This window comes from Pseudopodoces humilis, chromosome 24 (assembly GCF_049639895.1).
Source record: "Pseudopodoces humilis isolate 2021_Gansu_Grassland_sample_001 chromosome 24, ASM4963989v1, whole genome shotgun sequence".
In the NCBI taxonomy this organism is placed as follows: domain Eukaryota; kingdom Metazoa; phylum Chordata; class Aves; order Passeriformes; family Paridae; genus Pseudopodoces; species Pseudopodoces humilis.
In genome coordinates, this window is record NC_142223.1 from 2,150,334 (window position 1) to 2,177,035 (window position 26,702).

General features: G+C 44.9%; 1 protein-coding gene across 2 annotated transcripts; it reads right to left on the bottom strand.

Moving 5' to 3' along the window:
• Positions 1–477: 477 nt before the first annotated feature.
• CDC42 (cell division cycle 42) lies at positions 478–24,324 on the bottom strand. 2 transcript variants are annotated; one of them, XM_005528283.3, is made up of 6 exons: positions 24,194–24,324; positions 11,366–11,507; positions 10,772–10,844; positions 7,818–7,927; positions 7,525–7,722; positions 478–1,856 (listed from the first exon to the last, which is right to left on the bottom strand). In XM_005528283.3, exons 2-6 carry the CDS (start codon positions 11,468–11,470, stop codon positions 1,767–1,769), a joined length of 576 nt encoding a protein of 191 aa, XP_005528340.1. In that variant the 5' UTR covers positions 11,471–11,507; positions 24,194–24,324; the 3' UTR covers positions 478–1,766. The 2 variants fall into 2 exon arrangements, with proteins under 2 accessions (XP_005528340.1, XP_087922511.1); XM_088066385.1 differs by lacking the exon at positions 478–1,856 and adding an exon at positions 2,171–3,341.
• Positions 24,325–26,702: the final 2,378 nt, after the last annotated feature.

Below are 26,702 nucleotides of genomic sequence, written 5' to 3' on the forward strand. Positions count from 1 at the left end.
ATACAAGTTATTATCAACAGCGTAAGACTTCACTATTCTTCTGGAGCATGAACAAAAGGTGTGATGAAGTGTGTGCAGTTTTAGGATAGGTATGACGTTAATTGTCCCTTTAGGCTTTCTGCTATCCACCCATGAGCAGGGAAGAACAGAAAACTTCTTGACAGAAGAGGTGCAGGAGCCCAGTAAGTCCCAAAAGCCAGCTTTTACTACTTGGGATCCATGCACACTGAGTACTTCTTTTGTTAAGAATACCAAACCATCTCTTCATAGGGGTCTGACAGCAAAGACGTTGCATCAAAGATTAGAGCAGTTTTGACAGGACTGAGGCCAGAAGCAGACTGACAAGGATTTAACATTAAGGAAAGACCCAAGCTGGCTGAGAAGGAGGAGAGGGGGGCTCACAAAGGATAAAAGCTATATTTACAAGTCCTTCACACTCAGGAGAAAGGCAAAGGAAATAACTACCCTCAGGCAGGCTTGTGAAGATACTTTTAATACATCTGAAAAGAATGCATATACAAAGAACTTAAGACATGAAAAAGCATTGGTTCAACACTAATAAGTCTACAAGAAATTGAAATTTTGGAAGATGGAGAAGATTCCCTAAGTAGAATTTTTTGAATTTGCAAACCAAAATATATTTTTGGTAAAATCCTTATGATACTGCAGATGGTCTAGGTAGAGACACTGCATATGATCCTCAGGAGTTGGAGCCCCTCATACAGGTTCAAGGTAACTCATGAGCAAAATGCAGAAAAAGGGGTTCCCTCAACTGGTCCCGATATGGTGTCATACCAAACACCAGAAGCCCCTCCCTGCACTTCCTTTCAACTGACACAGGTCTATCTTTCCACCCCTCCTCGGAGGATGCCAAGCCATCCAGAGAGAGATGCACCATCAGAGCCAGCTCCAAAACCCACTGTAGCACATCCCAGGTCCCTTCAGGGTGTCCAAGCAGCAGTGTATGTGCTGGTCATTGTGAGTATTTAATAATTAAGGATTGGCAGAAGGTAGATTCATTAAAAGCCAAGTGACCCAGCTAGGCATGTTTCCAAAGGCGCAGTTATTTCCTCAGCATGAACCAAAAGATTAAGGAAGAGACCAGCAAGTTAGTTTCAAGTCTGATGGTGCATCCAGAGAAAATCATTCTCCTGTTCCTAAGGCTTCATAACTTAGAGGATGGGGTATAAATTTATTGACCTGCACAGTTAAAAAGCCAGGGGAATAAGGTACAAGGCAACTTCAGAGAAGATGTATTTTCTATAATCCTTCTTAGAGGAGCACCAGCTTGGGACATTTTGCTTTCCTGACTAAGGTCTGCTCATAGCCAGGCTGTTGGTTGGCTGCAGAACAGCCCTACAAGGTTTAGAAACCAGAACCAAGTCCTGCCACACTAGCATAAGGGGCAAGACTTCAGTTAAACAGCCTAAAATTAGTCTGTTACAGAAAAAGTCATTGAGCATGCCTTGATGTTAAACAAAAAAAATTAGAAACAATAAACAAAATAAAAAACTAGTAATGATCAGTGTCTTCTGATAATACATAATTACTCAAAATTAACTAGTTTAACTGAATTGAGGGGGCACTGGGGAATAAACACTAACATTCTCATCTCACACAGGGGTCGTGTGGGGGAGATGGGAGTGCAGGGCGTTTGTCATTATTGCAAAAACAAATTTTAAAATTTGTATCTTTAGTTTGATTTTAACATTGCTTTTAGTATGACATCAAACACCAGCTTTGCAGAAGGGGCTGTGGAGGGACGTTCATAGCAGCACACACCTGCGAGTCTTCTTCGGCTCCGGGGGCTCCAGGGCAGCCAATATCGCTTCGTCAAATACATTCTTTAGGCCTTTCTGAAAAGGGGCAAAGAGAGAAAGGGGCAATCTCATTTTTGAGTTTTCACACAAACAAAACCCCAGAAAGCCATGTGGCAGCCACACCCCTCTAAGGACACACGGAGATTTGCCATCCCCAAGGCCTGCCTGCCCAGTGAGGCTCTGTACCACTGCTCTCAGCAGTTTCTGAGCACAGCATCTCATTTTCAGAACAAGAAAAGGAATCCCCAGAGAGCAGACCAGTGTACTTCACAAGAAGCAAAACACGCACCAAAGTCATTTCCTTAAGGCAGCTTTTATGAGTAACTGGCTACTCACATATTTCACATGCTAATGACAAAGTAGAAAGTGCTGCATTCGGATGGAAGAGCTCGACCTGGAGCACGCCTGGGACAACACACACCCATGTGTCAGTGGAGGAGAGACAAGGCAAGCATGCAATGATAACCTGGTCCAGTACATGCTCTGCTTGGGCATCCAGCCCCAAACACCCCAGGGTTAGAAGCAGCCAGGCAGAGCCCAGAAGCTGCCACGGTAGCAGAGAAGTCAAGCTGGGAAGAGTACAGAGGGGTACCACACACTTTGGTAAGGATTAAACTGGAGCCAGGAAATGCAACTTGAATAAAGCTTCATCAGTCATTTATACAAACAACCGCAATTTTTAATTTCAAAATTTAAAGACAAGCTACAATTGATGTTTTTTCCTTAAAACAATAAAAATCAGAAGCACAATAGTAAGCAGCAGCTTTACATCTTACAGTAACAGGCTTTAAGGATCTATCATTGAAATGAAGAGCTCTACCATGTTAGTGAAAGCAAGAATTTTAACAGTTCATAAAGCAGTAGCAAGTACATCAATATTTCCTTCCCCCCAAGGACTGACAGATACTCCACTATAGCACAGACAGCCAAAGCAACAGCAACAGAAAACATCTCACTGCACACAGGAGAACCAGAAAACCCTTCACGTTACAGCATCATTTGCAGATCACCAGTTCAGGTACTTTTGTCATGCAAATACAGTCAAGAGTCACAAGTAGAAATGGAAAACACACACATTGTTTCTTCCAGTTGGATTCAGGAAGATCAAACATCATCTCTTATTTTTTTTTTTGGTCGTTCTTTAAATAACGATGTAACCAAATCCTTTCCCCCAACAGCCTGAATTATAAAGCTAGCCACACCTGGCAACCCAAGCAGCAGGGAATTAAGCGAGTCCAGTTCACGTTCCACAGTCACAATGTTTTACTAAAGATCTCAAGTACTGTTTTCAGTCCAAGAGCTAATACAGAGGTTGCTCTAAGATGGCAAGCAGGCACAACAGCTTTCAATCAAGGTGGTTTGATTCATTTTTAACCAGGTTTCTACAGTAGTGGGACAGAGGAAGCAGCAGCAAGAGGGGAAGAAGAAAGTTTAGAATATACAGCACTTCCTTTTGGGCTGAGTTTCCGGAGGCTCGAGGGCAGCTAGGATAGCCTCATCAAACACATTCTTCAGACCTCTCTACAAGACAGAGGGGAGGAGAAAAAACAGCAGCCAGGTTAGAGGATTAGAGAAAAACAAGCAGATACAAAGAGCATTCAGGAGCAGGCTGAATTCACAGAGGCAGTAAACAGATTTACTTTGCAAAAAAACAAAGTAGATCCCAGGAGAAAATCTCATTTAGATGACCCAGAAGTCAATGACAGAGACAGACAGGACATGTGACAGGCCAAGTCAGACAAAATCAACACTCAGAAGGGCAGAGGCACGAACACAGCAAGAACATGGGGGCGGGGGCCACACAAATGTTGTGTGATGTGTACACACAAATGTTGTGTGTACTGCTTTACGTACACTGAGGGAGTTTACAGGGAGTAAATCAAGCACGTGGCAGCTTGCCCCACCACAGGGACCCAAAAGGTCAGTTAAACCTTTTGTTGTCACCCACTGTGGATAAGTGAACACCTCAGATGCACAGACTACTGCTCCCAACTCCCAGGTGGCAGCTGGTCCAGAGCAAAGGCTCCAAACAACTCCTCTGCTTTGTGAATTCAGCCCCTGAATAACTGAAGGTCTCCAAATGGCTGGGAACACACAATGTGGGATGGAAGCAGGACCACCCTGGTAAGCCACCATCACCGGCAGTCACTCACTCTCAGTCTTTAGATGCGATTCAATACCTTACCAGTGCTACTCTGACACTGGGAGCCAGCATGGAAATGGTGCATTTCAGTTATTCAGTTTAGTTGCCAAAGCAAGTGTAACCACAGAAAGCCAGGAACAGCGTTAGGAGTGCAGCAACTGGGATCCAAGAGCAGACAAGCAGCCACAGAGCTGCAGGACTCTGCAGGGGTCACACGGAGAACGCGCTGCATTTGCTGTAAGCACAACGGGAACAGTGCAGGGCCTTTACCACTCCCACCCAACTCTGCCAAGAACACACCACACCAGAAGTGAAACCTGGCTCACTTTAGGCTAACTGGACTCGCCTAAATCTACTGTCATGAGTGCACCCTTCAAAAATTCAGGAGAACTGTTTCATGATAGCTGAAGGCAAACAGAAAAGCTTCGTTTACATCCCGTAAACAACTGTGGTCTGTGCAAAATTTAAGATTTGTTTTAAGATCATTCAAATGAAACTGGTTTCTCCCTTACAGGTTATACTGGATATATCCCTTTTAGAAGGTCTATAATGTTGTTTTACTGAAGCACATACATGGGAGATCTCAAAGGCAGTGCCATCTGGAAACATTTAAGGCCATCACATTACATGCAAAATTATACTTGAAAGAACAATAGTTTAGGGAAACTACAATGTACATTCTGTGCATTCTGAACATCCTCCCTAGCAATTTTTCTTTTTCTTTAAATGAGTTGCAACTCAGGGTCACAAAAGAGCTGAAGACTTCAGATAAATAATGCCTCTGAAGTCTAAATAATAATTAAATTTCCTTTCTCTGTGAGAATAAGGCTGTACCATAAAATCAATTATGTTCTGTTAGACAGATTAAGAACCCAGGCAGGGCAAGAGTCAAGAAAACAATTTTACTTAAATTCTCCTATTCAGAGACTTCTCTTATTTTCATATCATCTGGGAGAAATTTGTTCAGGAGTGCAGAATTTGGGATTTGTTTTGAAGGATCTAGCAAAAAAAAAAAAAAGCGAAGAGGATAAAAAAAACAGGATTGGGACAAAACAGCTGTGAAAGTGGACCAGGGTTAAAATGATGACTTTTGTGTTTCACTGAGGAACTGGCTGACATTAGGCCTCCTTTACTCCCTCTGCTTATGGACAGCTTAAGGCACTTTATAAATCTGTGTCAAAACTGGCAAGCCACCATCAGGAGGGAAAATAAACCCAACTCAGCATTCTCTAGTGTTATATACTAGGATTGGGCTTCAGAAAGCCCAGGCACTTGCACCCAGCCAAGAGTAACAGAAGTAACAATCATTGGATTTACAATGTCAGTCACCCTTTCCTAACAGCAGTCTTACCTACTTGTCACAGTGGCACTGGGCCCTGTTTTGTAGAGAAAGGTTGAAGACAGACTATGAAAATGCCTTAATCACAAAGAAGGATTCCACAACTTGAGGAAAGGGGGATAGAACTGACTCTCCAATAGAGCAGTCATCCAAATTTGGGGAGAAGATACTCTTGTCTTTACAGAAAAAACTCAGGAACTCAGCCTCTCATGACTCACGTAGTATAAAAATAAATAATGCCAGTTCCATGATTCTATGAGTATTTGCTACTGTGGTGTCAAAGTAATTTATAAATTAGTTGGGAAGCAAAAAACCACCCTGGACTGCTGAGATGAACTGCACAGACAGCATCCAAGGCAAAGAGAGACTCAATACCCAGCTGAGTCTCACTTCAGCTGAAGTCAGCTACTATAGCATTGCCTTGCAGGTAGGAAAACAATCCTCCTGGCCAGGGAAGCATCTGGCTTCTGTGTTCAGCAAGCCACCAGTGAGATCACTGCAGGAGCTCCACACAACCCTTCAGATCAGCTGCACTGCTGCTCACCAGCCACTGATGACAGACCCAGGAAAAAAAGTGTTTTGTGAGTCAACAACAAATGGAGGGAGAAGAATGGAGCAGATGCAAACCAACTAGTTGTCCAGGTGAGAAGGCTTCTGAACCCTCCTCCCAGGTCACTCCTGACTCCTAAAACCATCACTTGGTATACAAGCACTAGTGCTCTGGAAGAAAATTCAGGCTGAGCTTCCAAGGGCACAAAGTTGATCACTGCAACAGATACACATTAGTCTGTCTGGAAATAGAAAGAATATCCATGCACCATCATCCAAACACCAACATTTTTTGTCACATCGATTCTTGCTCTGGTAATTCTAAGTGATTCCATGCAATTTGAGCAGACTAAAGCTCAAGTCCAAAGCTACAGAGGAAAAGGTCTCAGAGAGCAATACAGGACAAAGGCCCTGGCAGGTATTTACCCAACTAGCAGGTTCTACAGCCTAGTTAGCAGCAGCATTCAGGCTGTGCCAGACATCATCTAAAACGGTATTTTGGGGCTGAACAGATCCATGAAAATCACAGCTCAAGCACAAATAGCCCTCAGCTCGCCTGTGGGCAGTTAGGAAGCATGGCCAAGACCACCTTTTGATCAGGGATTCCCAGGATGAACAGCAGCATGCCTCACCACACCACCTCCAGTGCCAGTGTCCTGCACAACTCCAGCAAAGCCACTTCCTTCACAGGACACACAGGAGAATCTTGGTTACAAAAAAAAGTGTGAAGATTTCAAACAGAAGAATCAACATGCAATCTGGGTAAAAGGGGCAAGATAAGCACTTCAGGCTTTGTGAAGTTTGGTAATAAAGTTTTGTGCTCAAGGAGATGAATGCACAATGTAACTGGAAAGAGTGAGGGGCTTGATACTGTGCACCCCTGGTTTCATGCACATCAGAGAGGAACAAATTCTTTACAGACCAGCATTAAGGAAGTTGTTAAAAGGGTTATAGTCAATTCTGCAAGAGTAAGAACCCAGGATTAAGTTCCCAGAGCATCCAAAGTCAAGGCAACAGGTCAGCTAGTCAGAAAATGGCTCCCACTCTAGTATTCCTAACTGAAAGGGAAAAGATAATTGAGCTTCTCCGATCAGCTACTTTAGATGGCTTTTGACTCACATTCACAAGTTATAAACATGATACAAGAACTGTCTTAAGAACTATTTAACTATTATTTTCTGTTTCAACAGAACTTCTATCTGAAGGAAGGACACAGGAAACAGCTCACCACCAGCTGCACAGGAAGAGAAGGCAGCTCTCAACCATGAACGTTTCCTGTCTTAAAAGTACCAGCATTATCTTTAATGAGAGGCTTTTTCTTTCCTTTGCTGCTTGTTTCAGCATCAAGGTGCACTCTGTGTCCCAACCCAATCATTGTCCATAATGTACCTTCTAAGTTTTCAACAGTTATTTTTCTCCAGCACAGAAGCAAACACAGAAAGCACATCCTCCTCCATCACCCCTCTACACTAGGCCTAACCCACACAGGCTGATTTTCTTTGTACCACTGCCAACTCTCTGTGCCTTAGAACAACAGGACAAAGAGAAAGCTACAGTGTAAATAGCAGAAACAGAGCTTACACCCCTTCACATCCACACTGAGCTGTTTTTCCCTGGAACTGAAAAAAGTATGGAATAAAAGCAAGCAAAAATAGTCAAAGACCAACCCTTACCTGCGTAAGTGCAGAGCATTCCACGTATTTTACAGCCTTCAGGTCCCGGGCCAGCTTTTCAGCAGTCTCTGGAGTTATGGGCTTCTGCTTGTTCTTGGCAAGCTTCTCAATTGTTGAGGGATCATCTCTTAAATCAATCTGGGTCCCAACAAGCAGAAAAGGAGTCTTTGGACAGTGGTGAGTAATTTCAGGTACCCACTGAAGACAGAAGAGACACAGCATTTGTTACTAACCACCTAAGATAACTTCTGACATACTTCAGCAGCTCCCTTTTCAAGCAACGTTCAACCAACCTTTTCTTTCACATTTTCAAATGAAGAAGGAGAGACCACTGAAAAACAGACCAGAAATACATCTGTCTGTGGATAGCTGAGGGGTCGTAATCTATCATAGTCTTCCTGACCTAGAGAGGAGGAAATTAACACTGTATTAGACCCAGACAACAAAATCCTGCCCTTTACAGGGAGTCAGAATGCACATTTCATCACAGTAACATTGCTGTGATTAATCCTAACTCTTAAGCAAAGAGCCAACTCAAACATTTGAAAAATCTATGTTTCAAATCCACAATTCATTCATTGCCATTTAACAGCTGCTGGAAGTCACAGGAAAGCTGGTAAGTCTCCAATACATTTTGAGATCAAGCACCCTCAGACTGCGTAACACTCTCTTCACTTATAAAGTTGCAGAACGTGGATCCAGTTATAGATGAGGTCCTCTGCACCTAGTCCATTCACTACAATTATTATGCTATCAAATTTCCTTTTCCCTGTAAAAACCTCCTGCTCTTTGGAGGGGAGAAAAAAATAGTTTTATTCACAAAGATGTTCTGACTTATGCTGTGAGCACTCAGTGAAGTGTCTCCAGGCATGAGGAGGAGAATGTTGCTGGTACATATGACTGTGACCAGACCACCCAGCAGTGTTCCCCCTAAAACCTCACTGAAGTCCCAGCACAGGCTGTGTTTTGGAAGAAGCCACCTTCTTCCCTTTGAGTCTCTATGGGCAGGCAGTCTTTGCAAGGCACCATTAGCACTCCTCCACCAGCCTGACTCTGTCCAATCTCATTCTTAAACCTCCTCCTGCCCAATTCAGCAGCACTGCTTTTAGAAAGCAAATTTGCCACTGAAGCTGCTGCACTTACTGGCCACCAAATCTGAAACATTTGTTTAAAATGTCTTAGATTCCAACTAATGCTGTCTCATTCATCACACAGGACAAAGACCTACAAGATCTTGAAGGAGCTGACACAACAGCTGGGACACCTCAATGAAGAAGACCTACAGTTTGAAGATGAAAATCTAGACAGCCCATTTCACCTACTGTGCTCGGCTGGACACAGAGGAACAAGCACTGACCAGAATCGTAGTCTTAGAATGGTTTGGGGTGGAAAGAACCTCGATGCTCATTTCATTCCGAGCCCCTGCCATGAGCAGGGACATCTTCCACTAGATCAGGTTGCTCCAGGCCCTGTCCAACGTGGCCTTGGACATTTCCAGGGATCCAGGGGCAGTCACAGCTTCCCTGGGCACCCTAAGCCAGGGTCTCATGGTCCTCACAGGGACGAATTTCTTCCTAGCATCTAATCTAAATCTATAATATCTTGTTGCAATTAACAGACTACTCCAAAAGTCTGTCTTCCAAGTACAAGCTCAAAACAAAGACTTGGGTTTTAATCTGAGAACTAGCAATAGGGGTTTCATCCATTGCTAAATTTTGTCACCTGTGCTGGCTGCTGTTTAGAAAAAGCAGGCAACTATTAAAAACAAATACTTCCCCCTCAGCAGTCCAGCTCTGGAAAGAAAGCCTTTACATTCACAAGTGCACAGAGTCACCTACATGCACTAAAGTCATTTGGTAACTCCTCAAAATTACTAGTTGGATCACTGTTCATGTTGGTAATAGATAAATGTGTGTAACAACACACACAACACTTCTCAGAGGTCTGAACCCTCGGCTGGAAAACAGGCAGAGAAAGGACCCAACACAACTCCCCACACAGGGACAATGCTACAACTGCTGTAGGACAACCGAGATCCCTACAGCAAACCACACAACAGGTGTCAGGAAGGAGTCTCTCTTTTTCACCTAACTCCTTATCCATGAACTGGGGAGCTTACAATAATGAGAACACAAATCACATTTGGGAGGAGAACACGGAGAGCTAAGTGAAGCCATGCTGAAGAACACATTCGGTACAGACAGCTCGGGGCACAGGTGCAGTGCCAGCTGCAGGTTGAGCTCTGGGTGTCTGGGAGCCCCAGGTGAGCTGGCACTGACCCTTTGCACAACAAAGGGCCCAGGGACCTGTGGCACAGCCAGCTAATGGACATTCAGAGATACAGCAGGAACCAAGGATTCAGCTGGAAGCCCCCAGACTTTCAAACACACACTGTGAGGGACATAAAATCCCACAGTTTGCTTTGTTCAGGGTCTCTTCCCAGAGGCACTAGCTCAAGCTGTTATTTTAGTTTTGCACCACAGTTAAATTTCAAGGATCTGGATGCCTGAGATATCTGGGGGAGACCTGGGGCCAAGGCAGTAAGGAGACCTTGTCAGACTGTGAAGTGTGGTGCACATTGAGAATCAAGTGAGGCCCCACTGGAGCTGCCACTACCAAAAGGCTTCAGTCCCAGCTCAGGTGGCAAAGTGTGACCAGATGGCCAAACAGGAAAGTTTCTTTAGCAGCCATAGGGTTTAACTGGAAACCTAAGATTGTTTCATTAATTAAATTAGACGCTAATGATGAATGTAAGAACACAGCTGGAAACAGATTAAATTATATCTGACAATTTTAGATGAAAGCTTATGAACTAAATCTCTCTAGAAGGGCTCTTCTGAAGAAGAGTTTACAATACCAGTTGCTGCCACATCCCTTCAGTATTATTAGGTGGTATGGACTGAGTATCCAGCAGCTGAACCAGTTTCTACCCTTTCCTGTTTCATCATTGCACATTTCTCCAGCTTAAAACTGAGATGCAGCTCAAGAGGCCAGCAGATTTTTAATTTTTAAAAGCACACAATGTGAGGGCTTATGAAATCCACACCCTGACTTCATCCCCATTAAGGATGCAGAGACACACACAAATTTAAGAGGTTCTAATATTAGTTATTCTGTCTTGACAGAATCAGGAGATTTTCCCCTTCTATTAAAAAAAAAATCTCAACAAAAAAAAACAAAACAATTGTATGTCTTCATGTTCAACATCACCTCAGGTAAATCTTGACACAAGAACTTGGTTTCTCACCTGCAGTATCAAAGAGGCCAAGGGTGTAAGGCTCTCCTCCAATCATCACTGTTACAGCATAGTTATCAAAAACCTGGCAAGAAAAGAGACACATGTTTAAAGGAGACATGAATAAGCCATCTCCCAAACCATCATCCTACCCACCTTGCCAGAGCCACCTCTGATTTGAACAAGAGAAAACCTCTACTGGTTTTACTCTACATAGAGTTGCTCCCCTTCCATAGTTCTCTATGCCTCTGGATCTTTCAGAGTTGCAAAAGAAAAATGAGCCTCAGAAAACGTTAACTGTAGTCAATGACTATTCCAGCAACATGAAACACTCCCCTAAAAAGAGAGTAGCAGGAAGTGAGAGCACAGCTGGGAGAGGTGTTCCTACTGCTTGTCAAGGAACATGAACTGACCAGATACAGGTGAACTGACCAGCACTACCAGGGTATCAGACTGATAGTCACTTTTCTGTATTAGTCAGTCTCCAAGAGGAAAGGAGGCTGTAAGAACATGTATTAGGGCATGGATGCCATCATGCTCAAAAGGGAACTCTTGCTACCCCAGCCCATCATGCAAAAGAACAACTGGAGCCATTCTCACACTTACCGTTGGTACGTATTCCGATGGGAATTTATTTGTTGTGTAAGAAATTAGGAGACAGGTTTTACCAACAGCACCATCGCCCACTACTACACACTTGATCGTCTGCATAGCTGGAATCTACTAGAATATCAACTCCAAAGATAACCTGGAAGGAAAAAAAAAGAGATATACATAGTTAGATGTTTCCCATATACACCAGATTGTCATGCACATCACCTATGATTGGAGCCCAAACCACTGAGAGCATATATGAGATAGGAAAACATAACATTCCTAAAATGAGCTGGTAGATCCTTTGCCTCCACCACACAAACAAAGCTGCTCACAATTCACAAGTGAAACGTAACCTCTAGTTACCTAGAGGTGAGCAAAAACATCTTTGTGCTTTTCCAGACTCGATTTTTTTATGCATGGAAGCATCTAGCCTCAGATGCACTGAAAGCTGGAAGTGTAAGCTCTGGTCTTGAGAGCTGCTCAGGAACACACCTGCCTTCCAGAGAGCTCCCTCTGGAGAGCAGCTCAGCATAAGACACACCAGCAGTGCTTATGGAATAAAAATGAACGTGTACAGACAGAAATTAACATTATTATTTTCTTCTTTCCCTGCCTTTTTTAAGGCCTAAGCACCGTTTTACAATTTTCTAGTTAAAGTTGCTAGTTAACACACAACTTTAATAATTTTAATAATAATTTTAATTCCCCGCTGTGAAGTGTAAACAGCACTGAGAGCTCAGCAGGGCATTCAGATCCCAAAGGGATTACTCTCCCCATCACAAAATCCAAATGCACCCAGCTACTCCAACACTGTCTCAGCAAAAACTTTAGTACGTGAACTAAACCAGTATGCATCACCAATATCTCCTCCAAAAGCTTGCTGGCTATCTCCAGTGTTGCACAGCTGTCTTTCATTTGTGTTTTACTTTAATTAGAGGTGTACCATGATCATGCCTTCACATAGATGTGTGAAATTGTGACCCCAGGAAATTAGTGGCAAAGCTCTCACTGAACTGTCAGCATAATATCATCTGAAATACTTTTATTTACATTGACAAAGACTTGCTCCAAAGTCTTTGTAAAGTCCTGACAGGGGGCAGGGAGCATTGTAAGCAGCAAATTTGCCATCATAGGAACAGCAAAGCTTTAGCCAAGCAAGGATGCTGCCATGGCTCTCAGGTCTGGGTAACTGCAGGTCAGGGTAACTGCATTACAAAATCCAAATCAATCCCTCCTGAACTATGCATTTGGTCACTTCCTGGGGATTTAATTTCTTACAGTAATGTAAATAAAATACAGTGCAAATCTAGATTTTTGAGGCTTTAGTCACAGCCAGCAACATGATTTGATACTGTATATCACACCATCATGCCTGCAAGGAAAGGAAATCACTGGAGACTCAAAAGAAACATACCACCCCCAGCTCTTCTTCAGATACTGCAGGGATGCTCTAAGATTGCAAGAAAGAGTTCCTTCATAATGAACATCCTCAAAAGTTCCTAAGAACAGTGCTTGGAGGGGAATACTAGTCACCACCATTCCCACAAGACACAACAAAACCACAAGCAAAGATTCTCAGAGCAAGCCATCAGCCAGCACCTGGTACACCAGGCACTCACACTGCCATCCTCATCTGGAAATCTTCTCTCAGCAAGCACAGAGACAATGAATGATGTGTGTAAGCATCAGGTGTTGCCACCAGTCCTCTACTTGGTACCCCATTTCAATATCAATAGAATCTATTGATTTATGCAGATCTCAGTTTCCCAGAAGACATCCAGCAGGATGCACTGTGCAGACAATCAACAGGCCCTTCATTAATATAACAAAAAAGCTCTGCAATTTGGCCCTGAAGCAAACGCATATTTACTCAGAAGGACAAAGCAACTATTTACATTTCAAAAGACATCTTCTTCGTTCAGGCCAGTTCAACTGTTTATATCCAAGTACTATTATTCAATATTGCCTCAGTTGCAAAGTGCTGCCACAGTTCTGCCTTGCCAATACTGATTGATCCTGGAGAAAGTCCCATTTCACAACAAAAAAAACAGCAACCAGACAGAAAGCAGGCAGTGGAACAGCACAACACAGGCCCATATTAAGTCTTCACGCTCAGAGCAAAGGTGCAAAGGGATGAGCCACTCATTAAGGTGATTTCAAAAGGAAAATATGCCAAAACTCAGGCAGAGTAAATGAACACAAGTGCATTCCAGCTAACCCCAGCCACAGCCACCAGTATGCCCTGCTCACATGGGCAAGACAGGTCTATCATCAGCCTTTTGGTTTGGGAAAAGCCCAAAACATTCAGCTCTGCCACTGCTCAGTGCAGGTACGCTGCTGCCTCCAGGAATTCCTCTCAGAGTTAGTAAATGAAGTACAAAACAAATCTCCACACTGGATTTCCCAGCCACTTCTCATATGTTTTTCCAATTTCCACTCAAATTTGTTACACTGCCCAACCAGTCCCTGGAAGCCCTGCTCCAGCTGTCCCTGCTCACAGGGGCTGGCACAAGTGGAAGAACATCCCTCTCACATAACAGCACTTACAGTCAATCCTTTGGAGAAGCACTCTTTCCACCCAGCTCTCCCCTGGGCAGACCAGAACTCCTCTATGCTGCAATCCTCCCTTCCTGTTCTACCTCCCTCCTCTACCTGCTTCCCCAATTATTTGCATTTCCTTGTTTACCTGTATTTTGTGGGTTACACATCTGCTTCAGACCACCTGTCTAGAGCCCAGAAAGCACACCAGAGATAAAATCCTGGCTCGGAAGCATTCCCTTGTGCTCACTGCAACAGACCAATCCATGACTTTCTATAAACCCAACTACCAGAAAAACTCCCATACACCTTTGTAAAAAAAAAAAAACAAAAACATGGGTTTAGTATTACTCTTTAAAGCTCATTACTCCAGGGAGCACCAAGCAAGCCACAGTACTAGAAAGCATCTCAGGTCACAGAGTGTGCTGCAAGCCTTCGCTTCTTCCCTGACCTTGGACACAGCTGAGTGCCCCCGCTGACCCTGGGAGAGAAGCTGCTGTTCTCTGGCAAGGGCTCAGGTCAGAGGCTGGGGGCTGACACAGCAGCAGCTGCACACACACACACACACACAAACACCTTGCACACAGCTCACACTTTGGCAGTGAGCTATCACCCCTATCCACACAGTTTCTCTCAGAGAGAACGCCTGCACTGCAAATCAAGAGCATCTACAAGAGCTCTGCTCGTGCCCTCTGCACCTCCAATTCCCTCCTGAAGTGAAGCACTGACAACCCAAACACACACACCACTGCACTGGGTGAGGCAGCACACACTACCTTTTTCTACCAGGTGACCTGATCCTTTCAGTTTTCTGGCAGTGGGAACAAAACAGAGAGCAAATAACCCAAAGCCTTGCTCTGGAGCCTAAAGCAGAATCTGAATGGCATAACAGGGGGCTGGAAAAGCCCAGACAAGGTTGTTCTCTTTCTTTTATGGGTTTTTTCCTCCTTCCTAAAACACAAAACTAGCAGCATTTACCACATTTATATTTAAAACAACTGAACTGGACCACTTGAAGTTCTCTATGAAACAAGCAAGTACCACTGCTCTCACACAAGTTGTTCAATTGTGGCTCCCCCTCCCACGATTATACACTTCAAGATTACACATTAAAAGAAACAAAACAAACTTGAGCACATCTCTTTGATAAAGATATCTCCCCACTTTTTTTAAATGGATGTATATGTTTAGATACTGAAATAAGATGGTAGAAGTTTTAAACAGATTTAGAGTGTTCAGCATAGGTCTCCACAGTCTTAGCACTGGCAAAGTACAGCTGTTGAATAAATTATTTTCCTTGGATTAGTAGCCTTTCTAGATTAGCTGGATGAGCTACTTCATGTTTTGCACTTCTAAGAAGTCCATAGATCACAGCTGAAAACAAGCTAATTTCTAAGGAGCTTATATTCACTATCCTGGGACCTTCTCTTCCATAGGAATAGCTTTAAGGATACACACATCATTGACTTGTGGTTTAAAAGTAATTTAATCCAATTTGAGATTAACCACAGAATAACTCATCCCCAGAGTGCAACGACAAGGAAAATAGAAACAAAGAAGTTACAGAGGCTTTGGGCTTGTTTCCTCCCAGAAGTCACCACCTAATAAAAGGAAGTCTGTATGTACAACACCCAGCAGAGAGAGCACACCAACCAGCTTTAAATATCTGAGGGAATTGAAACAGACTGGAAAGCACTGAAGTCATCCAGCCTGAGTGCAGTGAGTGGATTTTCAGCCATGTAATTGTGAGCCATCTGGCCAAGGCCAGACAGGAGAGCTGATAAAGACTGGAAATGCAATGCAGGTCAATATGACTTAGTTCTGTTCAAGGAGTTCTGAAGACTGCCTAAAAACATTAATAAAAATTACAAAAAAAAAAGAAACAGAGCATTGCACTGATTTGATCTCTCTGTAGTGTAACCAAAAACTTCAGCAATTCAGTAAAGTACAGTTCACTAATGACACTTGCAGCATTTGCTGGATTTTAACCTGCTCAGCATGTGATCACAACAGCAGGATTTCAGAGGACTCAACACTGTCCTAGAGAACTGAGATCCAGCATCTGGAAACTGTGGATTACACAGACATGTGAACTGTGTCAAATTCACAGGCCCATTTTAGAGAATTTTGCTTTAAAGCTCAATTATACTTTTGTGGAAGCCAGCTGATCTGTTAATTAATTGCAAAAGTGTTAACTGAAGATGTGAGCAATACAACAAACAAGGAACTGAAGTCTCCAGAGTAACATTCTGGAGCTCAGTAATCCTTCCTGATGCAAAGGAAATTCTGGAGTGATGCATTTTGGTCACACAGGCCTGCTCAAGCACCAAGACACTGACTGACCACAAGAGTCAGAAGAAATCCACAGTACCTATGGCAGGTTCCCATTGACCAAGCACAAGCCATACCATCCCAAACACACTTGCACTTCCTGTGCAAGTCTGACTTTCCTATCCTAAAGGCAAGGCAAGCCTGTGAAACGTGGCAGTACTACGAGAGCACTTTGTTTTCACAAATTTTCTGTAACTTATAGAGCAGCTACAATCTGTTCCAGGACCTATGTGCACTACTAACTGGAGATTACAGTGAAATTTTGTGGGGTTTTGTACACAATCGGTGTTCCCTACTACACCCAGAGTTAATAATCTGCACAATCTCACCTTCACTCTTGATGTGCATGCAATCTAAAAGAGAAACCACAAGCCTTCAAGCTTGTTAAAATGTCTCTAACTTTTAAGCTACTGAAGTTTGTTTTCAGGTTAAAATGTATATATTCTCCCAGCCAAAGGAAACTGTCTGCGTGTGCTGAACTCGCTTCCTGCCTCAGCAGCACCACCACTTCCTCTATCAGGGAGGAGTGAAACTGCTGCCATTTCATCACCAGGACCAGCTACCTTGGCTCACTGCAAGGTACTGCAGACCAAGAACCAATTTGTGGTGCTCTCTGGGGTACACCATTAGCTTAGAGTTGAACCTTAACCAGCCCATCACAGCTTCCAGATCCTGTTTGGGCACCTGCTCCACATTACAAGAACACAAACAGCCATTTCTGAAAACTAAGATTATTTTTTTTATTTTTTTTCCCCCCATCCAAAGCCATTTTACAGTTAACAGTTTATTCATCCAACTCAAAGCACTGAGGAGTCCACACTGAAAGGAACAATATTCACAGGATTTTACTCATGATGTCTGGTAACTGTTTTTGCCCTTCCACGGTACTTTAATTTCATTTCATATCCTTATCCACACAGTTCTAAGTAAAGTTTTCCTTTGCACTTGGTAATTTCTTCCCAAATTAATCCAATCCATTTCAAGGTCCTTGCCCTCAGCCACCTCTTCCAGCCCTACTACAAATGAACACTTTTGCTTTTCAAAGTGACAAATCTCTCCAGTCACAGGGGCACCAAGGAGAGGTATCTGGCTGCTACAATCCCAGCAATCTGATTTGCCTGCATTACAAACACTAAATGACAGAGGTCACCATGTACAACACACTCTCTCTGCACAGATCCCAAGCCACTAAAAAAAGGGACCACACGAGCTCAGCTGCCAAACACACAAGGAAAAGACCTTGAACCTCTCGGTACAGTCACAAACTTGTAACATAAAACACAAACAGAAGCCACTCTGATTAAAAGCCGAACTACAGAAAGACAAACTGGCACAGAAGGCAAAACTATTTTTAAGAGTGGTATCACCACAGCCAGAATTCTCCTCTGCACATGAGCAGCAACTACCCACAGACACTATGAAAATCCTCCAGCCCAAAGCCCACCTTCCAGCTTGCTAAGAATCATCTTCTACACGAAGATTTCACCCCAGAACTAAACACATCTGCCACTTCTATGCTAGTAAGGTGGTAAATGGCATATAAAAAGAATATATTAGGTTCTAAATCACCTGGTGTCCAAGCTGAACTGCCCATCCTGTCCACAGTTTAGGCTGCTGCAGACACTTAAGCTCTATACACAAATACATTTGTTTCCAGAGGTTCCAAGCCAAGCTTATGGCCTGGGTCTTTAGTTTCTTAGGTGAGACTTAAACTGGCTGTTGATCTACAAACCAGCACAGCACTAGAGTTCCACTCCTCTAGAGCAAGGCAAATCATGAAGTCCAAGCTACAACCTGCAAAAGCACAAGGGACAGACTTGAGACACAATCTTGTACTGCATCAGTTCAGGATCTTGGAAAGGATATCCTGCTTTAAGCATTGTTTTGGGGTTAACTGTCACTAACAGATCAGACACAATCCTTTAAATATTACCACTTCTCCCTGCAGAGTACGAATTCTGTCTCCAAAAACCAGCTGTTCACTTTATAAGAGCATCTAATTATGAGACACAGCCACAAAAGTTCAGCTGCACTAGAAGCTGTGTCAAGATAAACACAATAATTCAGGTAAAGACCTGGATCTGCAGTGGGTGAGTTTTTATCTGAGGCTGAAGAGACTGACAGCAGCAGAGCACTCTGCTGGGCTCCATCCCACGTGCCTGCTCACACCAAAAGTCTCAACCTGGTGTCAGATGTCAGCATGAGAAATTTGTGGGTAGGCACACAAAAACAAACAGAAAGCCACAGGATCACCATCAGCAATAGAACTGGATCAACACCATGACAGCCCTGATTTAGCTCACAGGCTCCTGTTGTTCTTGAAACCCACAAAGTTTGCTATCATTATGGGAATCCCAGTTGGAAGATAAAGCATTTGTCTGAGGTCCTCAAGCACCCCTTAATCTGCCACTCAACAGAGCCTGTATATCCCAACACCTCTGCAGGTCTGAAGCTCCCATTTCTGGACAAGTTACTGTGAATTGCCAAAGAAGCAGTAAGAGATTTCTTCTCAAAATGCAACTATCATAGAATAGAATATGCTGAGTTGGAAGGGACTCCACTGTTTGAGGTAAACTGGTATTTTCTATACTTAATGCAGTTTTCTTCTTCTATTTCTGTAAGATTTGAGAGGTGCTTTGCACGTATTTCCAAATACTCCTCACAACCACCTGGTACATACCCACGTAAGACAGGAAGTGAAGACAGTTGGGCAGGGGAATTTTAATAGCCTGAGCCCAAACTACCAGCAGCACCATAACACACATTCCAAGTTTTGCAACTTCAAAAAATCAAAGGGAAATGTCATTCCATTTTAGCCCTAAATTCAGAAAGCTGATAGGTAGATAAAGTGACTCAGCAGGCTCTGCTGCCACAGCAGTTACACTGTGCTGCAGCTGTGCCTACACCTGCTTTACCACAGGCATTGCCCACTATCCCATTTCAAGGTTCCAACCAACCACCTTCACCTGAACACCAACTCCACAGAAAAAAGTGACATCTATCCCATTATCCCTCTGGTTAAGGTTACACTGTCAAAAATAGCATCAGCACTGGAAAAACCTGCCCCAGATTAAGCACTGGGAAGTGTGTGGGGTTACATTAAGTCCTTTTCTGTCAAAGGCATTTTTATCTTATTACTCTTTACTTTCATACTCTACAGGAGGCTGTTTTCCTCAACCATGCAACAAAATCCTGTTCAATATTTTACTACCACTTAAAATCCCCTATTTTTACTAGCTTAGTTGCATACTGATAATATTTAAAAATACAAGCTGCACCTACACTCTTACTTGAGCACAGCATCCAACCAAGGCCCACATGGCCCTAATGGTTCTTCTCCACTTTCCCATTGCCAGCTACATTCAACAGTGATAGAAAATACACTGGCAGAACAGAAGTTCCTCTATTTTGAGGCATGTTTTTCCCCCATGAGAAGCACCCTGCCTTCCTTGCACACTGCAGCAGATTGTGCTCACTCCTGTTATGCTCAGGGAACAGGACAGCTGCAGGTGTTCCATCCACACAACCGGAAAGTTCCCGGGAAGACGTGTTGTGTTCAGGGGGAATAACTCAGGCTGTGTACCCAACATGCTGTTTGAAGACTCCAAAGATAAAGCTTGGCTTAAAAATACTACAAAAGCCACTTTTCCCAGATACTGAGCTATTCTGGATTTCTGTTAAAGTAGCTGGAAGGCTCACCAACACAATGACAGCAGCAGGGGAGCTGCCCTTCATTCACCTGACCAGCAGAAGGAACCAGAGCAGCTGGAACCACCCCCACTTTGCCTGGCCCAAGATGTGCCCCAGCAGCCCTCTCCTCGGGACCAAGAGCCTGCTGGGCAGCTGGCAGTTATTCAGCCATTGGCAGACGCACAAGAGGCTCATGAAGAAGTAACAGCACACCAGGATATGGGAGACTCAGCAACATTGAAGTACCACTGAACTCAACTGCTCAAACACACTGATGCTGTCAGATCCAGGCCCCACACAAGCCCCTCTGCTTTCAGCTGCTCCCCAGCCACTCTCTGGTGCACACAGTCATCCAGCTCATGGAGTGGCAGAGGCCTTCCTGACTTCATCCAAAGCTGCAGGAGCATTTTTGTCATTATTTCCCCAAACAGAACACTCATCATTGGCCAGAAACACAGCACAGCATCCTTCAACTTGAGCAGAGCTGAGCAATTCAAGCCAGCTTGTTCCAAAGACAATTCTGGCAGCCTCAGCTACTGCTGTGAGTCTAGCACTGCATGCAACAGCAATCCTCTGCAGCTCCCAGAGGGTCTCTACCAGCCCAAATCCACGGCAGCTTGCTCTAGCACCACCAGCCTGCTGAAAACCTTCACCTGCCAGAGTTTTGTCTATGCTGGAAAACACATGCTGGTCCCACACAATCTGATCACAGGCATGGACAACTTGGCTAAAATGACCCAGTACCTACACACCCTCTCCAAACAAAGGCCTCAAGGAAGCCCCCATGTTACTTTATTAAAAAAGGTTCTGTATTGATTTTTCATGAGACAAGAAAACCAACTCTCCTGGTAAGAATTATGCCACAACGCTCTAAAGTAATGGGGTGAATTGGCAACACAAGGGCTTAAAACAGAAAAACAGCTTTTAAAACCTTTTAAAAACAAATTCTTTGTTTTCTCTTTATAAAATATCACTTATTTAGAAGAAAAATCAACAAATCTCAAGGAAAGAACAGCTGCTCTACTAAAAATAGGCCAATTAGTATTTTGAAGTTTTACACCTCTTTAGGTCAGAGTAATTCTCTGAAACTCCAAGGGAAGATTACAAAGATTAATTACACAAACTTTTCTCTTGCTCTCACTGTTTGCAGTTTTCTGCATACCCAGGGCCAGGTAAACAAACACAGTTTGTCCACTCAAAACCAACCTAAAGGATCCCCTACCAGAAGCTGGGAATAATCTGCCTTAATGCCATTCCTGTCACTCATCTCAGTTATTGACATACACACCATGGGCTGCAAGAGGCAGCTGACTGCTGTGTTGGGGTGGCCAGACATCCTCAGGGAGGGAGAACTTTTCTGCCAGGCTCCAGCCCTTGCAGAAACTCTGGAGAAAGGGCTTCCTTTACCTATCATTCCTAAAGGCAGTCCTTCCTGATGGATATACCTTTAGCTTGTATAGTGAAAACCATAATGAAGTGTAACGTGTAGGGTTTGGAGGCAGACAGCTGATTAAATGGTGACAGGCTGCAGAAATATAAAGATACTTTAAATTTCTTTTAAAACTTTGCATAAAAGCTTATCTGGTCAATAAGTTGTTTTATTTGTCATATATTAGCTACTGAAAATAAGGTTCTTACATTTCTCAATGTAAGAGAATGAAAGGAGCCAAGGAAGAAGACTAAGTGGTTAAAGAGAGCTTCTTGCTACCTGAAGCACTAGAAACCAGTTTCACTTCCGTTTGATTTGACAGCACCTTCATCTTCTGAAACAAAGAAGATGTCTTTCTTTCCTCAGGAAAGGGCAAGGACAACTACACCCCCTACAACTGCTCCTAACTGTCCCCTGCTCTAGAAACTCCTATCATAAATTCATGATGGAGTCAAAGGACAGCAGCAAAGCTCAGCTGACCACAAAGGGCAGGCAGAGGAATGAGTGGGATAAAACACACAAGCCCACAACTTTCAAAAGCTGTGAGCATTCACATGGGCATCAAGCAGATTACACACACCTCAGCTGCAGTGCTGTGCGTTCATTTATTGTCCAAGTCTTCCAGAGTCAGCAGCAGAGCTGGAACCCAGCTACACCAACCCACCATGGTAAAAAGAGAAGTGCTAAAAAGGTTTTAATTGAAAGGTCCAGCTATCTGTCCTGGTAAGACTTGGAATTTATTTCAGTACTACAGCTGCATTTTAAACAAAAGAAAACTTTAGATCAAGATTAGTGGCCAGCTTCACGCTGAACTTTCCATCAGCCTCACACACAGTTTACAGCAAGGAAAGCCCACTTCTTGTAAGAAAAATCCCTGGGAGTTTCACAGGGGCTCCATTTCTGTTTACTGTTGTTTTTTAGCAGAACTACAGTTTACATTTTAGGTACTTCACACTCTAGAGCTTCCAGAGCTTACTTTACTTAAACAGTAAAAACATCATGAACTCCCCAGCCCAGCCATCAGTTGCAGGCAAACAAACAACCCTAAAGCAGAGCACTTAATGAATTCAGAGCATCAGTTGCAGGTCATGAATAAGCAAGTTCAAAGTATGCAAATCCAGTGATTAAAATTTCTGCCTAGGATATGTTACCAAAGTGAAAACATGTTTTATCTTGCGTTGCAGTAATTTTTTATTCCTTGCCAAGATGTAAAAATCCTCTTTTTTTTTTTTTGTTACTGAAGCATAAACGAGAACAGTTTAAACACCAAACAATTTTTACGGTCAGCAATATACTGATTCAAATCTTACATAAGGTATAAGACCTGACTCAAATATTCACTTGCCTATACCATCTTCCTCAGAACCTTACAGACAACAAGAGTTTACAAAGCAGAACTTTACAAAAGAAGGGAAGTTTACAACAGCTTCCCCACACACAGCCAGCTGAATATTATTTGCTTACCAAAAAAGAGAAGCTGTAATGCTTTACTGAGTTGTCCCAATCAACAATACAAAAAACTTGATTGAGGTTTTAAATACCCCTTCAAAAAAAAAAAAAAAAAAAAGAGAAAGAAAAAGGAGAGAGAGAGAAGGGGTTTGGGGCACTGCAACTCAATACTTTTAACAGCCCATAACTCCTTCCCTGGGATAGAAACACGGATGAATATGAGACAAAGACAATCACAGATGGCCAGACCAAGCCACTTTTGATCACTCAGTTGCCATCTAACATGGCCTCCTCACCAGAGCTTGTCTTCCTCATGCTGCTGTCAAGTGGGGAGCTCTGGCTGCCCTGGTGACAGCATCCACACGGAAAGGACACCAGGAATCCTGACCATTCTTTGTGACACACAGGTTTCCAATGCTGGCTGTTATGTTCACAGCTACCTGGCTCTGTGACTCTCTCCTACTGCTGTCACCAGCTGCAAGTTCTTTCTACTTACAGATACACAACTGAAGTCCACACCACTAAAGCAGACCTTTAAAACACTGACAGGTGTTATGCTGCTGCAGTACACACATTTTTATGAGATTTCTAAAAAGAATAAGAAACATATGTCAACACCAACACTCGAAGCAGTGCTAGCTTCTGCCCCAGCTACAGCCGGAGGCATCACGGTATAACGAGAGCCGTGGGACAGCTCTGGGTGACCCACAACCTTCAAATTCATGAGGTAAATGCCCAGAAGAGTCTGCGACTCCTCGACTGAGCGCTGTCTGTGCAGGGCACACAGCTGGAGCTCAACCCCTCGCCATTCCCGCACCCCGCTGCGTTTCAGGGCTCCGGTGGCACGGCACACCCAGCCCAGCCCGCAGCCCCTCGGGGCTTCTCCCACAGCCCCGGGCGCAGCCGGGCCGCACCGAGCGCGGAGGGCCGCGGCTGGGCCGGGCCGGGCAGGGCGGGGCCGGGCCGGGCCGGGCCAAGGGAGCGCGGCCGGGCCTCGCCACGGCCGCGGGAACGCTTCCTGCGCCGCTCCGAGGGTCCAGCCCGCCCGCCCGCCGCCCGGAAGGCGGAGAACGGTGTTGAGGAGAAGCGGCGGACATGCCCACCGTCTCAACACACCAGCCCCACAAAGGAAGCGCCCACCAGCAGCCACCGGGACCCGCCGGGAGGAGGCCGCCCTTCCCCCCGGCAGGCGGCTGCTGCGGAGGCCCCGCACACACAGCGGGCCCGGCAGGGCGGCTCCCGCACAGCGGGCGCTCCGAGCGAGGTGGAGGCCGGGGGTCTGTGGGTGCGTGCCGGGCGGGGATCGGGGGCAGTCGGTGGTCCCGGGGTCCCGGTGCCCGGCCGGGGGTCCCGGTGCCGTCTCCGCCCCCCTCCACCTCCCCACCCCCTCCCGCTCTCACCTCGGACGCTCCGCCGGGCGTTGGCAGCTCACTGCGGGGTCTCCTCGGCGCAGGCACAGGGGCAGCCGGTTGACGTCACCGCGCAGCGTGCCGGCGAGGGGCGTGGCCGGCTACAGCGCCCCCTGCCGGCCGCGCGCCGCTGCTCGCAGGGCCCCGCGCGGGCCGCCAGGGGGCGCGCGAGGGCACGGCCTGTGAGGCGCCGGCCTCAGCGCCCCAGCTCACTCCCTCGGGGTTTTCTTTTCTTTTTTGTCTTTTCTCCCTGGACCCGAAAGGAGAAAAACCCACAGTTCCTCCTGCTGGGACACTCCTCCAAGCTGGGAGATGATAGCCCAGAGCAGCGGGCAGTTATGGTGGGTAAAATCCCCTTAACCTCCCCTATCCTTCAGGAACAAGAGGCCAGGAAGAAAATCTCCTGGCGCAGCCGCTTTGGGAAGCAAAGCAAGAATCTGGTCTGAAACAGAAAACTCCGGAGTAATTTTAATTTTAAAAGCTTTGTATTGTACCAATTAAAAGCATTGCAAGTACCAGTGCCAGCAGCCTCAAGTCACCAAACGCTGGCTCTGGGGAGCACCTGGAATGGGTCAAACCCTGGGAGCATCTTTGTGTTGGGCCTCCTAAATGAGCCTAAATGGTTCATCTGCATGGCCAAAGACAGAACAAAACCCACTCTGCCCAATGTAATGGTGTCAGAAGCATATCTGTGCCTTCTTCTGCAAATATTGGCCATCCTTGGGGATTTTGGAAAGAGCCATTGCCTTCCGAATATGCTCACTGCTGCCCTGAGCACTCAAAAAAGAGCAAAGGAAGAGGAATATTTTCAAAAGAATTTTCTTGAAGGATTTTCTTCATGAAGAAATCGTGAATGGATGTCAGTGTCTCACTGTCTCTTCCAACTGACTTTGGATGAAATCCCTGCCCTGTCAAGCACAAAGGCACCAACTGGGTAGAGTCTGAGTTGAGTGGAAGAGATCACAAACCTGGAGAGGCCCTGAAGTCTCCCACAGGGCACCATCTCCTCCTTTCTCCTGAAACTCATCCTCGCCACAAGCATCACAGGAGGCTCCACCTCAGCCTCCTGCCACCAGCTTCATCCTTATCTGTGTTCCAGATTATGGGTTGCTTTGGCTCCAAAGCACCTTCCAGCATTTCTGATGATGCCTCAGTTCTTTGGCTTTAATTAGATCCCAACAATGCAGAAGCAATTTTGGGGGAATGGTTCCCCCTTTCCATCAACCTCTCCTGCAACAGCTTCATTCCCCACTTCCCACAGTGGCAAGAACACTGTGCATGACTGAGCTCATCACCTCTGTGTCCTGTCTCTTGAGGCCTCCTTTGTGCTTTCATACAAAGCCATAGTGGTTTTGCTTTTTGGGGGCAAATCCAAGAGAAAGACTTGACAGTGCCTAGAGGAACTGCAGAACACCGGTGAGTTGTGGGGTATGGAGGGCCAGGGGTGTCTTCTGAAAACTACTGACATTCCACCAAAGGCTACAGAGGTCCACAACCACCACCTCCCAATCCTCTTGTGCATGCCATGGTACAGCTATTAATGATGGAAATGAATAAAACCAGGGCAGGAATCCCCAGTTCCCAGAGGAGCATAAATCAACACACATGAAGAGCTGGTGTTGCTGTAATTAGCACCACACAAAGCCCATGCAGTAATTAACTTTCTCCCTTCCAAGTTAAGATTTAATAGCATGCAGTAAAATCAGACCCAAGGCGATGAAACAAGCAGAGAAAAACTCCGTCAAATTAGGCACCTGTGACTTGATAAGGAATTAATTATAGCCTGGTCTACTACTACTACTACTACTAATAATAATAAATTGCTGAGTGCTCCAAGTGAGGAAAGACATTGAGAAAAATGTCCCATATTGAATCCAAGGAGCAGCTTTCAGCCATGCTGGGATGTAGGTGACCTACTGCACTGGACAGAGCTGGGAGAAAAAAATCTGGGACAAAAAAAATCCTGGGCTGCTAGGGAGCTGCCCCAAACCTCCCAACCTCTGTAACACCAGCAGGGAGCAGCTCTTTCCATGAGGAACTGCCACCAGCCTTGAGCATCTCCCAAGGCAACTCCCAGTGTGTGGGGATGAGGACAGAGGGACACCAGAGATCGAGGCAAGGCTGTATCCTGCAAAAACTCCAGCAATGGCGAAACACAGTGACAATGCTGGTCCCCAAGGGTTTTGATTTTGCAGATGCCCTCACAGTTCTCCACCAAGAAGCACCAACTCCATCCATAGCAGGCCCAGACCCCAGGGTCAGAATTCAGCTCCTACAAGTGGTCCCCAACCCTCCCATGTTGCCCGTGGAGGTGGCAAGGCCACTGTGTACATGCAATGCCTGGAGCAGCATATAAGATCACCTTGTCATGGCAGGAAAGTGAGCAAGTCATGGCAGGATCCAACCAGATATAGTGTTACATGCCAGGATCCAACCTGGACATCCTCTCTGTCAATAAATTCCAACTTTGGCTCCTCACAGAAGAGCAGGCAAGCTCCTG

Excerpts from the sequence above, each read along its gene's own strand:
- CDC42 (XM_005528283.3), bottom strand. The coding sequence starts at position 11,470 with ATGCAGACGATCAAGTGTGTAGTAGTGGGCGATGGTGCTGTTGGTAAA. Across the intron at positions 10,845-11,365 it reads CATCGGAATACGTACCAACG|GTTTTTGATAACTATGCTGT; the intron begins GTAAGTGTGAGA and ends TTTTCTTGCCAG. Across the intron at positions 7,928-10,771 it reads TGGCCTCTTTGATACTGCAG|GTCAGGAAGACTATGATAGA; the intron begins GTGAGAAACCAA and ends CCTCCTCTCTAG.